General features: G+C 33.6%; 2 protein-coding genes across 8 annotated transcripts in view; both read left to right on the forward strand.

Moving 5' to 3' along the window:
- The window catches only part of ABCA5 (ATP binding cassette subfamily A member 5), a 55,555-nt gene extending 51,263 nt beyond the window's left edge, over positions 1 to 4,292 (forward strand). For all 3 annotated transcript variants that reach the window (XM_084863080.1, XM_084863081.1, XM_084863082.1), the window contains 4 exons: positions 970 to 1,119; positions 1,494 to 1,573; positions 2,622 to 2,677; positions 3,184 to 4,292. In XM_084863080.1, coding sequence (XP_084719206.1) covers positions 970 to 1,119; positions 1,494 to 1,573; positions 2,622 to 2,677; positions 3,184 to 3,291 — 394 coding nt within the window. In that variant the 3' untranslated portion in view covers positions 3,292 to 4,292. The remainder of the gene's footprint in view (positions 1 to 969; positions 1,120 to 1,493; positions 1,574 to 2,621; positions 2,678 to 3,183) is intronic.
- A 9,277-nt stretch (positions 4,293 to 13,569) lies between these two features.
- The window catches only part of ABCA6 (ATP binding cassette subfamily A member 6), a 46,765-nt gene continuing 44,599 nt past the window's right edge, over positions 13,570 to 15,735 (forward strand). For 3 of the 5 annotated variants that reach the window (XM_084863689.1, XM_084863692.1, XM_084863691.1), the window contains exons 1-2: positions 13,602 to 13,892; positions 15,058 to 15,158. In XM_084863689.1, coding sequence (XP_084719815.1) covers positions 15,063 to 15,158 — 96 coding nt within the window. In that variant the 5' untranslated portion in view covers positions 13,602 to 13,892; positions 15,058 to 15,062. Of the gene's footprint in view, positions 13,893 to 14,411; positions 14,571 to 15,057; positions 15,159 to 15,735 lie in introns of all 5 variants that reach the window. The other 2 variants (XM_084863690.1, XR_014793118.1) reach the window with 2 other exon arrangements.

Raw genomic sequence — 15,735 nt, forward strand, 5'->3', positions numbered from 1 at the left:
AAAAATATGGCTAGCTGCTTTGCATTTGGAATTGGCTTAATTATTCAACAATTTAGAATGTTATTTTCAGGTGTCATGTCTATTTCAAAAATTGATAGGTAGTGTATTGGTTTACCTAAAGTATAAAATAAGTGTGCATGAATTCATACTCATATAAATAAATGAATAAATAAGTAAATAAATGTGGCGGAAGAGGCAAATCTTCCTTACAGAAAGATTTCACATAAATCTGTAAATACTACCCCCTTTTGTAGGGGGAGCTTAATCCCCCATCTCCCAAGTGTGGTCTAGGTTTAAGCAGTTTCTTCTGGTGTACAGAAAGGGGAGGATGGTAACTTCACAGTGGAGAAACCTGAAAGTACTTGCCTTAACCAGACAACGTCATGTGGAAGTCATGAACTGCCTGATACGATGTACTTCACTGTAAAGTACTTCTTAAGGAAAATATTTACTAAGCTCTGTGGTATTTTCTCCAAAAACCGGTAGCCCCAGTCTAAGTGTGAGAAAAATACCAGACTACTCCAAATTGAGGGACATTCCAGTAAAACACCTGACCAGTTCTTCTCAAAACTCACGGAAAAAAAGGGAGTAAGACACTGTCACAGATCAGTGGAGCCTAATGAGCCTTGAGAAATGCATGCATTTATCCTGGATAAATCCTGGAACAAAAAAAAAAAAAAAAGTTAGTAGGAAAATCTAGTAAAATATAAAGTCAAATAGCCTTAATGGTAGTATGCCAATTCCCGTTTCCTAATTTTGACATATGTGCCAAGGTGATGTAAGATGATAATATAAGGGACACTGAAACTGGGGGAGGTGTGTTTGAAGACTGTATATTTGCTACTTTTCTATAAATTTTAAAGTATTCCCTCATAATCATTTTATTTAAATCATGTTTTAGCGGAGAAATCATTTTTTTGAAACTGTCAAGCTATTTTATATCTGACCTTTCTTTTAAACATACTGCAGATGTATTGGAACAGTCCAGCATCTAAAGAGTAAATTTGGAAAAGGTTACTTTTTGGAAATTAAATTAAAGGACTGGATAGAAAACTTAGAAATAGACCGACTTCAAAGAGAAATTCATTATATTTTCCCAAATGCAAGCCGTCAGGAAAGGTAAATATTTTAAACACTTAATTATACTTTTTGGGCAGTAATAATCATAAAAATGTGTTACTGTGTTAAGAATTATGGAAAAAAATCTGTATTGGAATAATATTGGGTTAATTGTAGTGAATGATTGGAGTTTGATATCTAATTTAGTGTTAGATCTTTCATTATAGGATACTACTTAAACTTTTAAAGTTCTTATTTAGTAGTAATGAGAGTTTTTTCATTTGCATGGAAAATTTAAAGATTTTAAACAATTTTTATCTAAATGTCAGAATAAGTTATTGGCATATACTTTTGAACTTTAAAAATTTTGAACTTTAGCTTTAGAATACAGTAATAATTTAAATATTTTTCTACATTTTATCTTATGTTTTCAGCTTTTCTTCAATTTTGGCTTTTAAAATTCCTAAGGAAGATGTTCAGTCCCTTTCACAGTCTTTTTCTAAGCTGGAAGAAGGTAAGTAATATCTGAAGTACATAGCTTTCAAATTATAAAAGAATTTTATTTAAAAATTTTAGAAGTTGGGACTCAGTTTATTATAGAAACTAAGGCAAATAGACAACTTTTTATTCATTGAATCTAAGATATTGGTAAATACTAATACTGTAAGGATTTGGTAGGTCACTAGTATTGCAGGATGAGCCTCTTGCTATTTTGATAGCTATAACCACAGTTTTTTACATTGCGTCTCTGATAAAGTCCCGCGTAATTAGCCCTCACAAAGTCAGTCGAGAAGTGGGAGCTTTGAGTTTCTTGGATCCCTTCTTCATTTTGGGCCATAGAAGTAGAAATGGTAGCAAAACTTCAGTCGCATCAGGAAAGAGGAGAGTAAAATTCATGGTGCAGGAGGGTGGGCATTCCTAAAGCTTTAAAAAAGCTTAATTGAATCTTGGCCTTTTTTTAAAATAAGTAGTAGGTAGGACTGAGATATGCTGGCGGCAGTGGAGGGCGGTAGTAAGCTCCTGGATGGGGCAAGTATTTAGATGCAGGTTATTTTATGGAATTTATAACTATGAAACAGCCCATATTTCCTGGTGATTTCTTTATGATTAAAGAGAACGCTTGAACTACTTAGGAATAATTAAAAGAACAATTAGAAAAAAACAGAAAAGTTGGTGTTAGATGCAAAAAAAAATAGTTGAAATAAGTATATAGATTTATGAATCTAGTTCAAGAAGGCAATAAGAATAGGAAATAGAGCTTAGAGATAAAAATAAATGAAAAGAGGAATAAGGTCAAGTACAGAGGAGATGCTTGGAAAAGGCAAAAAAGAGGCAAGTGATATTAAATATATTATGCTTAGCCCATGAGAGGTTTTTAGGCTGGGGAAGAGAAATGAAGCAAGAGAGAGGGAAAGGACATGTTCTGATTACTTCAAATTTAATGAATTAATTACAGAGATTATGTTGTGTTTTTTTTAAAGATAGATTGTTAGCCATTTAGTAGTCACTGCCATTTTTATTCTTTAAATACTAAGTAAAATATTATTTTCTTATTTTAATAGCTAAACATACTTTTGCCATTGAAGAATATAGCTTTTCTCAAGCAACACTGGAACAGGTACTTTAAAGTTAAACTAAAAAAATATATTTTATAGAAGAAAGTATCTAATATCTAATTGTTTAGGGTTATATTGGAGGGAGTTTAAGAACCAAAGACAAATTGTTACACAACATTTCTGAACTTTGTATGATTTTAAATAACTCCAGGTGCTCCCTCTGCTTATTTTAAATAGCTGAATTTTTTGTAAAGTAAGTGGGTCATGATGCTGGTTATTTTACATTATCATATCAAATTCCATTGCTTAAATATTGGTAAATTATTTGTATGACAGTGCTACATAACTTAATGAAAAATAACTAATTCATTAATCCTCCAAAATACTTACCATTGTATGTGATAAATGGAGATTATTCTGTTTAAATACATATATTAATAGTAATCAATCTTTTGATACTTGAGTTGTTAATGTAACTAGCAAGAGCCTTAAACTGTTTCTGATTTAGTTAAGTCTTTGAGGTAATTGAGATACAACATACTGTACTCATTTATTTTCTTTTGTTTAGGTTTTTGTTGAACTCACTAAGGAACAGGAGGAAGAAGATAATAGTTGTGGAACTTTAAACAGCACACTGTGGTGGGAAAGAACCCAGGAGGACAGAGTAGTATTTTGAATTTGTATTACTGAATCTGCTTACTGAATTTATGCTTTATTTTAACTTTGGTTTTAAAAAAGTATGCTATAATATTTGAATGGTAACTGAAGAACCATGAAAGCACTTGGAATTTTCCTAAGTTTCTTAATTGAAATGTTGTGGTTGTATGTTTTTCTTTTCTTCAAATAAAACTACGTGTAATTTATTGAAACTGCATGTTTAGAGCTGAAGTATATTGAACTATAGTCTGTATGTGAAATTGAATATTGACTATTTTTTACCTTTCAAAAAGAGTGCTTCTAAATGTATGATTTAAAGAAGTGATAGAATAATTTTATTTTGAACAAGTATCTTATTTTTCAGTTTATATAATCCTGTTACATAAATATGTAATGTCCCAAATGAAATTTAAAAAAGCTAATACCTAAAAATACATAGAAAAGAGACATAAATCCAAAGTTTCTTGGATCTCCTTTTTAGATTCTAAAAGAAACTTTGAGTGAAATTTGGCATCCTGAAAAGTTAAATATCTCATTGCAGATATAAGTTTGTGAGAATTGACACCCACTAGGTGGCACTCATTAATCATAATAAATTAAATGAGACCTTGTTCTGTTAGGTGATTGTAGACATAGCTAACTTAGGTATTTGAAATTACATATCTTTTACTGACAGTAAAATTCATACATACAAAGAAGCCAGAATTGCACTTTGTCAAAGTTGGAGTAAGATCATGGTTAATGTAATCTCAGAAAATACAGTTGACTCTTGAACAACGTGGGGTTAACAGTGCCGACCTCCTCCCATCCCCTACCCCTATGCTGTTGAAAATTAGTCTATTTTCAGTCTAAGTATATCTTTGATTCCTCAGAAACTTAACTAAGAGCCTGCTGTTAACTGAAAGTTTTCCTGCTAACATTAACAGCCATTTAATACATATTTTGTATAGGTATCATATATTGTATTCTTATCCATAAATTAAGCTAGAGTAAGTAAAATGTTATTAAGAAAATGGTCATAAGAAAGAGAAAATACATTCATAGAACCATGCATATTTATTTCAAAAAATATCTGCGTATAAGTGAACCTGCACAGTTCAAATCTGTGTTGTTCAAGAGTCAACTATACTTCCCTGTAGAACCCATGTATGGACTATTGGTAAAATATAGTATAGTACCAGTTGACGTTATATTTCAGCCAGATGAATGAAAGTATTAACTTTGCCAAAGCTAATATATTGGGAATGTGATAATGGCAAAAACATAAGAATTGGAAGTACTTTAAATAGCCAAACCCTTTAATGAAATTATTAACTATTTAAAATAGACAAAACTTAGTGAACTTTTAGCTCTACTGTGTAATGAGACATCTGTGATTTTAGACTCTAGGTACAGACTGATATTTTCCTCCACTGCTTTGGTAACTGCTGTCAACATTCCTAAAGGTGCCCACTTTACCAGCTATCTCAGAGGTCTAACTAATCCGAGCCGTCTCCGGGTTTCTGCCTGGATTTTACAACTCACAGCTAACTTATTTCTCCTTATAAGGTTTATTTGGCTCTTGTTCTTAATCTTTTATTATTAAGTAACAGTCATTTGCCTCATGATACCACACTTTTGGATTCTTCATCTGAGAATCTTACTTTTAGGACTTTAGTACCAAACTTAAGTACTGCATGATGAATACTATTCCAGACACATTTGAAAGAAAATTGTTACCTTTGTAGATAAGTTAATAAATAGTCCATTGCATTTACTAAACAAGCCATTGCTAAGTGGTATCATAAATTTAAAGAGCTATATTTTAGTGTCCGATATCCACATAAATACCCAGGGACTTGTCTTTCGGATGGGTGTTTGTAGCTATGCATTATCTTAAATAGTTACACTCACAGTGTAAAGAATAAAACTATTAATGGTTTACCAGGACAGTGACTGAAAAAGTAGTTTTCATACCTGGGAAGATGTGTTATTTTAAAGCAGAGCGCGACTAATACAGAACACTACCTGCTTTTGCATATTGACTTGGTCACCTGCACTTTAACATCTGGGAAGTGTGATCAATGGAAAGGAAAAATACAAAGTGAAAGTTGTGATTATGCTGATTATGTTCTTTTCTACTATGTTCAGCTTCTTTACTACTATTTTGTTCCTACAGGCATTTTTTAAAAAGATACTTGAATTATTTTCTTCAGTTTTTACATAGAGTGAATATTTTGGTCATGAATTGAATTATTTGTAGGCATGTTCTATTCCCTTTTTCACAGTAATTCAATTTTTCCTATTCAGAAGTATAACTAATCCTTAGGAAAGCAAGGGTAAGTAGGGTGAGAAGAAAAGAAGACAGAAAGTAAAATATGAAGTTTATGTTTATTTACAGTGTACTGTTCATCTTATTGAATACTAGAGGCCTGATGCACGGAATACGTGCAAGGGGCTCGCCCCAACGCGACAGCTTTGGCCGGTCTAATTAGCATATTATGCTTTTATTATTATAGATGTTACTTTATTTAAAAATACCTTAAATTACGGATCTCAAACTATTTTTATAGCAATATAAATGCATATATTGGGCAAAGTTGGGAAAAAACTCATCACCTAATTTATATTTTCTGTCCATGGTTATGTTTTAAAAGTAAAGACAGGACTTCACTGAGTGACTGTGGTTACTGACTAATAAGGCAACCCTTTGTCTGCAGCACTTAAAAATCAAGCAGTTGGTAACAATTAAAAACAATTAAAAATGAGTAAGTGTACTTGACACTTCACTTTTAAAAAAAAATCTTAATAATGCCCCTCTCCCTCAGTTTGTTCTTAGTAAAAGGCCATGGGTTTTCTTTAACAACATTCCTTTGCATTGACGCAAGTTATCTTAAGCCAATAGATTGATTTTTATCATTAAAATATTTTTAGAATTATTTTATGCAACAATTTATTAGTAACTGTGTTTGAAGCGATAGGTTCTTTGGATAGGAACAACTATCAATTTTGGCCATGTAAGATTTTATAATCTAATAGGTGGAAGACAGATCCTTATGTAACTAACTTTGACATAATATGACAACTACTTCGCTAGTGATACTGACACTTTTATTGGAGCACAATTAATTCTACCTAGGGTAATTGGTCATTGTTTTTATTGTTCTGTTGGTCACACAATATTTCATTTTGATTGTACTCTGAATTTGATGATGAAATACCATTCTGTATTTTTATGTAATGCGTAAATAGGCATTAATTATTTAAAAAAAATAGAGATGCTTATCCTTAATGTATTTTTAATATTGCTAACATTGATTTTTTTATTTTCTTCTCTGAAAGAACATATACCATAAATGAAAGAATTTATTCTTGGGTGGACAATTTTTATATCAGCTATTCTTATAAGGTAAAAGTTTACTTATTTTTTATTCGTAACATGTATGTAAGTATCAATGATGCCCTTTAAGAAAAAAAATTGATTATATTATTAGTAATAAGCTTTAAGAACTGAAAATTTCAGACAACCTTTATTTTGTATAAAATGAATTCTTTGGTATTTAGTATTGAGAAATGAAAATGAGTGGCTCATATTAAAAATGAAGAAAAAACCTGGCCCTATAATTGTTAGTAATTTTTGTTTTCAAATACAGAGTAAATGTGTTTATTATATTTAACATATTAAATTATTTCCAAATATTCAATACTACTTACATATTTATCAACTTTCTTAGAATTTTTGAATAAATTTGATTCTCTCAAACACTTAGGCCCTAACTATGTATAGTATGGTATCAGGTGGGTATTAGACTTACTGGGCTGATTACTTTGTGAATTATGTAAATGTCTAATCACTGTGTTGTACACCTGAAACTAAGATAATGTATGTCAACTGCAATTGAAAAATAAAATTTTAAAAAAGATTACAAATTTAATGACCAACTTCTTCCCAAGCATCTAAGCAACTTTTGCAATTCTAATGAATCACCTTTGATTTTATTTATTTTTTCAAATCTTCACCCGAGGAATTTTTCCATTGATTTTTAGAGTGATTGGAAGAGAGAGGAAAAGATGGAAATACTGATGTCAGAGAAACACACCGATTGGTTCCTCCTGTACAAGCCTCGACCAGTGCCCTGTTCGGGGAGGGGAAAGGGGCTACAACTGAAGTACGTGCCCTTGACTGGAACAGACTCAGTCCACAGGCTAACACTATCAACTGAGCCAAACCAGCCAAACCTTTTATTATTTTTTTTAATATATTTTATTGATTTTTTACAGAGAGGAAGGGAGAGAGATAGCTAGAAATGTCGATGAGAGAGGAACATCGACCAGCTGCCTCTTGCACACCCCCTACCGGGGATGTGCCCGCAACCAGCATACATGCCCCTGACCGGAATCGAACCTGGGACCTTTCAGTCCACAGACCGACTCTACCACTGAGCCAAACCGGTTTTGGCCAGCCAAACCTTTTAAATTAAATCAATTCTTTAATAATTTCAAGCATCTTCAAAATAGTCAACATACAGAAAATTACATGTTAGGAGAAGGCCTACTACCACACTTGGATTAATACTGAATGCTCCAAAAGTATCAATATAGTAATAGGAAGTAATTTTTATTTTTTTTATTTTTACATATATGCCTTTCCTAAGGTTACACATTTACCAGTAAAAGAACCATTTTGGGTCACAAAGGATTGTGCTTTGATAACGTGAGATAAGAAATGAGTGCTGGTTAGGTTGTTCAGTTAATGATTGGAATTGATTAAGGGCTATCTGTGATGTAACTAAGTACCAATACAAAGTAAAACCCAGATCTTCCTTTAAAGAGTAAGCTGGCAGCTGTAGTCTGGCAATATTCCGAGCATTTTCATCTGTGTCATAGAAGTGACCCAAATAAACAGTTTTGTCATATTAGAGGAGGGGAAATGCAACATGATACAAAAGCAAATTCTCTTAAGCTATAAATGCAAAAATCGGTTATGGTTGGAAGGAGGTCATCAAGAAGATGTGACTGCTAGGTGACCCCCAACTGGACAGACAGTTGGAGACTCCTCACTTGACTCCTATCCTTGGGATGTACATTCTGCCCATTGGTCCCACAGTGAGAGCCATTTTCAAGGACACAGCCTGGAGAGAGCCCTGTGTGGCTGAGACCATCTGGATGGTGTCCTGACTACTCACTCGAGACCTCCATATAAAGATGCTGGCGGGTAGAGAGATCTGTTTGCAGTCGCCCAAGAGCAGTCTTGTAAGTAACTTCAGCCGACTTCATTATCAGAGAAAAAGTCTTATCCCAACTCATAGACTATCCCCTGGTGCCCCATGGGACTTGAAGTATAATGTAGGCATATTTAATGTGTAAATGTATATTTACACATAATGTGTAAATGTTCATTTAGTCCTTGTTTTTCTTCAACAGCTGTCCTTGACATATCTGATAAGTTCCTAAAGTATGCATGATGGAACAAGTAGTTCTCATAAAACCATGACATTAACAAACTTAAAATATATTGCATAATGTTCATGCATTGTGATGGTCTTGATCTTAATGCAACGAATGAGAAATTTAAATTTCCTGAAAATATCTGTTCTTTTTCTGCTGTGCTTATCAATACTTACTCCTTCCCCCAGTCAACTGGCTCTAGCATCCAGTGCTTAGTACAGCTTTTCTCAATCTGCTTCTTTTGCTTACTTAGAGCTTTTATTCACTTCTGGCTTGCAGTTCCCTACTACCTACATTGTCCCTCCTGCCTCATTGCCTCCCTGTGCACATTGTGGAATCCACTGTATTTCCCAGTTGAGTTTCCAGAGAGCCAAAGCTTTTGATTGCGTTTGTCTCTATTTGAACTGAGCTTTTATAAAAAAAAAAAAAAATTGATTTCAGAGATGCAGGGAGGGGGAGAGAGAGAAACATCAGTGATGAGAGACTTATTGATTGGCTACCTCCTGCATGCCCCACACGGGATTGAGCCTGCAACCCAGGCAGGTGCCCTGATGGGGAATTGAACCATGATCTCCTGGCCACGCTAGCTAGACTGAGCTGAGCTTTTTACAGTCAACAACACATAGGATGAAATGTGCTGTGGTCTTGTTTCCATGATACAAATTATGGTCAGCCTTCCATTAAGAACAGCCTGGGCCCTCATCCCTCAGGAGGGCTGTTTTCCCATGAAGCTGGTTAGCCCCATGTTTGTCCTATTCCAAAAAACCCATTCATAGAGTTTAACCAACATAGTTCATGCCTTTGAACACAGATCCTCCTCCCATTGCAAACACATGAAATTCTGAATAAAATAGAACAAAACCACTTTAACACCACCAGAGAGCAGTAAGCTCTGGCTTGTGTTGTGTTGAGTTCCAGCAGGATACTGAACCTGGATATAAATCCAAAGACTGAGACGAATCAGAGAAGGCATCTAAAGTTGACTGGAGATGTGATGCACAGTACCCACTAATTAGAGAAGCTATCCTGGACACTGGACCTGTGAAAGAAAAGTCAGAGCCGTACTCAAGTGGTTGAGATAGAATTTATACTAATTGAATGAGATAGAATTTATACTAATTGAATGAGATTCAGGAATCCAGACAGAAAAAGTCAGCCTATCTTGCCAAATAGATAAAAAATGGTAAGAGTTGTCGAGGCTGTGGAGAAAGGAACTCCTGTGTACTGTTGGAGGGGATGATGCAAATTGGTACCTACTTCGAAAGAGTATGGAGGATCCTCAGAAAATTAAAAACAGAACCACCATATGTTCCAGCAATTCCATTACAGGGTATATCACCAAAGGAAATGAAAGCAGGACAGTGAAAAGATACCCGAATGCCCATGTTCATGGCAGCATTACTCATGATTGCCAAGGTTTGAGAACAACCTAAGCATCCTTTGGGAAATGAATGGGTAAAGGAGATAGAGCCACTGGCAGAGAAGCCAACCCAAAAGCCACATCAGAAGCAGCGGTGAGACAGACGGTAGGTTGGTGGAGGCAGAGGGCACAGCTAGTTGCTTACTTATAAATCTTTGCAGCATGCAGTGTTTGAAGCAAAACAGTGCACAATCCTGATGGGATGAACACAGAAGCACATGCCATGAAAGAGCTAGCAGAGTAGGTAAAACATACTAATGGTTGCAAGTCAAATGAATGGCCATTCTCATTGCCCAGAATTTTTAATGTCTCAGTCCATTTGACTTTTTTAAACTGGTGAAATATAACCTAAAATTTTCTTGAAATAAACGAGGAGTGCGTATTGTATTAATGGGAGCGCTCATATGAAATATCTAGAATTGGCAAATTCATGGAGATGGAAAGTGATTGCCAAGGGCAAGAAGAAGAAGAAGAAGGGGTAAATGGGGAAGTGATTGCTTAATGCTTACAAAGTTTCCTGTACTGAAGTTTTGGAACTAGATAGTGATGATGGTTGTGTAATATTGTGAATGTCATTAATGTCACTGACTTGTACACTTAAAATAGTTAAAATGGCAAATGGGTGAAAAAGGTAAAAGATAAATAATGTTAATGATAACCAGACCCTTTGGAATTAAAAATAAATTCTGGAAAATGTTTCATACATTTTATCCTTGAGCATTCTTTTTACTTATTCTTTGTTTTCCTCATTTAAAAAGACCTATTAGACATATTCTGGACACTTTCATTCTATCTTTCATATCCTTTAACATCTCAAATATTTTCCCATTTTATTCTTACTTTGCACTAAATTTTATATGATTTCTTCAGTCATATTTATGGTTTAGTAATGTTCTTTTCAGCTGTGTCTAAACTATAAAACTTTTCTACTAAATTTTTAAGCTTTATTAATCCTTTGTTAAATTCCTATAAATTCTAATGGGTTATTTTCCTATTAGTTTTTCTTTTCATTTCCTAAATATTTTTCTTTAATAATTTATATATTTTATAGTCTTTGGCATAATATTTATTATTATTTGTTTTTTGAGGTTGGTAATAGTCCCATTATTTTTATCTGCTGATTATCTTTCATAGTTAACTTTTGATTATGAGCTTAACTGCTAAATCTGTGTGCCTTGTATTCTTGACTTATCTTTATAGATTTCTTTTGTCTTCTCTGTGGGGTTTCAGGATAGTAGTGGTAATAAGAAGAAAGGAGGAGGAAGAGGCATTTTGGCAACAAGTAATGTGGTTGTGATGTGTTTTATTCTTTGAGCTTTTATAATTTTCCAGGGCCTGTTCTATTAACTTTCCTTATATTAATGAACTCAATCCTCCAAATAACCATACATGTAGACCGTTATCTCAATTTTTTTAAATATATTTTTAATTGATTTCAGAGAGAAGCAGAGAGAAATAAAAACATCAACGATGAGAGAGAATCATTGGCCCACCATCTAGGCATATGCCTTGACCAGGAATTGAACCGTGACCTCTTAGTTAATAGGTCTAGCTCAACTACTGAGGCATATTGGCTGGGCAGTTATCTCAATTGTTATGAATGAAAAGCTGAGGAAGAAAAGTTAAATAGATGACACAAGGACACACAGCTATGGCATAGCCAGAATTTGAACCCAAGTACATCCACTGACTGCTGTTTTATTGTTCTTAAACATGCTGCTACGCAGGGAGAATAAATTCTGCTCCTGCTCCTGTGTCCTGTACTGCCATGTGCTGCATATGCTTGGGTTTCCATTTTCTATGGAGAACACATATGTTAGTTTTTCAATCTAGAGATTGGCAAATAATGCATCCTTACTTTCCAATAGAGTAGAAGGTGAAGTTTTCCTAGTCTCAATTTCTAACGCTGAACAGTCTTGAAGCTTCTGGATTCATGTGGAGACAGGAGGCCAACTTCAGAACCTGCCAGGCACCACGCTCAGGTCACAAGGGTATGAAAACACCTCTTTGGATTGCTGGATTTCCAACATACTCACAGTTCCAGCACTAATTTCCCTTCCCCTTTTTTACACCTGAGAATGTGTTTTTCTTTCTCTTTGTTTCTTTTGTTGATTCCTATTTTCTTCTCTTTATCTTTTTCTTCTTTTAGGTTTTGGTTATATATCTGAGCATCTATTTTGGATATATTTTACCCACCATTTCAATGTGCTTCTAGCTGGAGGTTGGACACTTCTTTAACAAATTAGGTCAAATTTATGGGGAAGTCACGAAAAAAGCCCCCCCCAAAAAGTAAATTACAGTAAATAAGTCAAGAAAGAGGAACACAAAGAATACACAGAAAGTGAAGTTAGTAAAATATTTAATCTGAATTATTATAGACATCATAGTTGTGAATTTTAATACAATTATGAGAAAGGCATGGTGGGAAAATGATTTTTAAAATAGAGTGCAATGTTAAAATATGTACACAGATAATAATTTAATAAATGTAAAATAAAAAAATAAAAATAAAGTAAGTAAAATAAAATAGAGTACATAGAGTCTAAAGCAATAACAAAATGAATAAAAACTTGAACTATATTTCAGGTGATTTAAAACAAACAGCATTTTTGTTTGGATCTCGTGACCTATTACTGATATAAAATTTTAATAGTATTTATGATCTGCTCCTCTGCCCCCATCTATGAGAACTTTAGAACATTTTTATTACCTTTGTTTTTGCAAAGTTTAAATGTAAATGACATATTAAATGTAAATGACAAATGTAAATTACAGTTTAAATGTAAATGACATATAATATTTCACTTGTATATTTGTAAAAGTAGAACTAAAATGATCCACCTTTTCTCCAAAATATCTCTCAGTTTTATGATTATTAACATCTGTGGATCAGGAGCCATGTCCAATATTTGAGATTTCCCAATTCATGGACTTTGGTTTCCTGTTTTGTCATTTACTTTGCTGGGTCAAGAAAAGTTTGCAACTCTTTACAGGGAGAAATCAACTATTCAATAACAGTTGAACAAATTTCAAGTTTTTTTGACTGGTTGTCATGCATAAAAATTGACCCAAATCTTTCTTTTAAATTCTTCTATGTTTTTTAGTCCCTTTTTTTATTATGTTCTATTGCCTTATGAAATTTGGTATTCATTATGAACCGAGGAATGGGGGGGGAAGGACTTTATTATTCATTTGTCTAATTTAGGTGTTTCTCCATGGCGAACTATGGATTGCTTAGCTTTTCTAGGCAAAATTTGAAATTTGGCTCCAGTACATGGTGCATATTTCATCTGAAATAGTCAGATATATCATTGGCAGTTGTGTTTAGGCATTAGGAGTGAAAAAAAATACCAAAAGAGTCCTTATACAAATTTACTTTGCTTAGTTATTGATTTTACTCAGTCATTATGCTCCCCCCCTCCCATCTTTATTCATCATGTCTGAAGGACTTGCTGCATTTGTTTACCATTGTCCCCCAGAGCTCTGGAGTTGAAAGGCCAAGTGCACAAAAACAGGGTTTGTTTTATTCTCAACCAACCACAGAACGGTCATTTCCGTGCAGAATAATTGGCGTAAGAAAGAAAACAAGTGCATCATGTGCAGCTCGATCTGACTACACCCCTTTTCAGAGATCAGCCTGAGTTAACTGTTGGGAGTGGGTCCCCATTTAAGGAATAAATGAAGAAGTGGCAATCAAAAACTTTTAATCATTGCCTTAGACAAAAAGAGAACAGTGCTTTGAGAGTGGTTTCCAGAGTACTTCTGATTTTTCAGTAAGTAAAACTCTGTGTTGGGTTGTGGTGTTAATATGTGGGTGGACAAGGTGGGGGGGAGAGATCAACCAAAGGACTTGTATGCATGCATATAAGCCTAACCAATGGACACAGACACCAGTGGGAGTAAGGGCATGAGTGAGGGGGTGGGAGGCAATGGGGGGATAAGGACACATATGTAATACCTTAATCAATAAAGAAAAAAATAAACAAAAAAAAATCTATTTTTCAGATGTTTTTCTAAATACTTACATGATTTATGATTAAATTTTTCTATTTTTTCCCAACAAAGTATATTATATAGACACAAGAGTAGAATATAGGAAAATGGTAAAAAAAATAAAAATAAAAAATTGCTTCTATGCTAGTCTGAATATTTTCATATACAAGTCTCAAATTAATTTTGAGATTTCAAAAACTGAAAAAAAATTATCTCTTGGTTTACTTACAAACATTTGGGCAAAATTACATTCCCATGTGATTTTTTTTCTTTTCTTTTTTCTAAAACGTACTTTGTAGTTTGTTTCCTCAGTTATTCAAGGACTTCAGAATTCAGAAAATTGACATAGATAGTTTCAATCTTCCTGTGTATTAAAATCAAGTATCAAGTAGTTTGTGTCTGGAATATTATCCATGGCCTATCTCTTTTGATAAAAGTTGTTCAAGTCAATCTGGAAGGTAAATGCCACAAAATATTTCATTGGGGTTACATCTCATGGACATAATTATTCAGATGAACTTAATAAGAAGTTTGACATAATTTCTGGAATTTCTATTTAAATGCAAAGAATAAAAATATTAGTCATAAGATACAATTCAGATACGCTGTTCATATAGCTGCATTTCTATTATGAAAGGTAAAAAAATGTGAAGCATCTTACAAGTTCTGGTATCTAATGATGTCTTTTCCATTGTAATACTTTGTTATTGTAAAATTGTGATCATAATCATTTTACCTCCCCACCAAATAACTTGCAGTGCGTATATTTGATGTATAATTTTATAATGATGAGTTATTCAAATATTTTAAATCCATTTTTTTTCCAGTTCTTAAAGGTAGGAAATATTCCCCACCCCCATATGATCAAGTTTTTTCTTATTACACATTTTTTTCTGGTTTATGCTCCACAATGTTTACTTTCTTCTTGTTCATTTAAATGAATAGGCTAAATGCACAGGAAAAAGAAAAATGTGTATGAACAAACTCAAGCACTTCTGTGCAAAAATTTGCTTAAGAAATGGAGGATGAAAAGAGAGAGCTTACTGGTATGTTTGAAAGTTTTCTTCTTTCTATAGTCAGCATTATTGTATTTTATTACCTAACGATTCTCATTTTATATTTTAAGTAACAGACTAGATGTATTGATTTTCAAATTGTCTCTCGTTGTATTTGTTGAATTGTGAGATTCACAGCACTCCAGAAAAATAATGTAAAATTGTAAAGACAAACTATTGACTCATTTTTTTAAAAATGAGGTTAAGTGAAAATTTAATTATGTGATAAAGTGCAACAACTATTAAAGCTACTATAATTTGCATGTAATACAAATTACTTAGAGTCAAGAAAGAATAAAAGTAGTGCCTGGCAGAAATTAAAGAATTTTAATTTTAGGGATTTATTTTCAAGGCCATGAATCATCTACATAGAGTCTGTTTCTAAGAATTAAGACCAAGGAACATCATTGATTGTCAGTTTGAATTAGGTAGGTGGGCTATCTGCAGGTAACAGCCCCAAATCGCAGTGGCTCCATTCTTTTTACAGCCTAAGTAAGGTTGGTAGGAAAGTGAAGTGGGTTGGGTAGGTGAAGGGATCTTCTCCACACAGTCATTTAGGAACCCAGGC

Source organism: Pipistrellus hanaki (genome assembly GCF_964339955.1).
Source record: "Pipistrellus hanaki genome assembly, chromosome: 16".
NCBI lineage: Eukaryota > Metazoa > Chordata > Mammalia > Chiroptera > Vespertilionidae > Pipistrellus > Pipistrellus hanaki.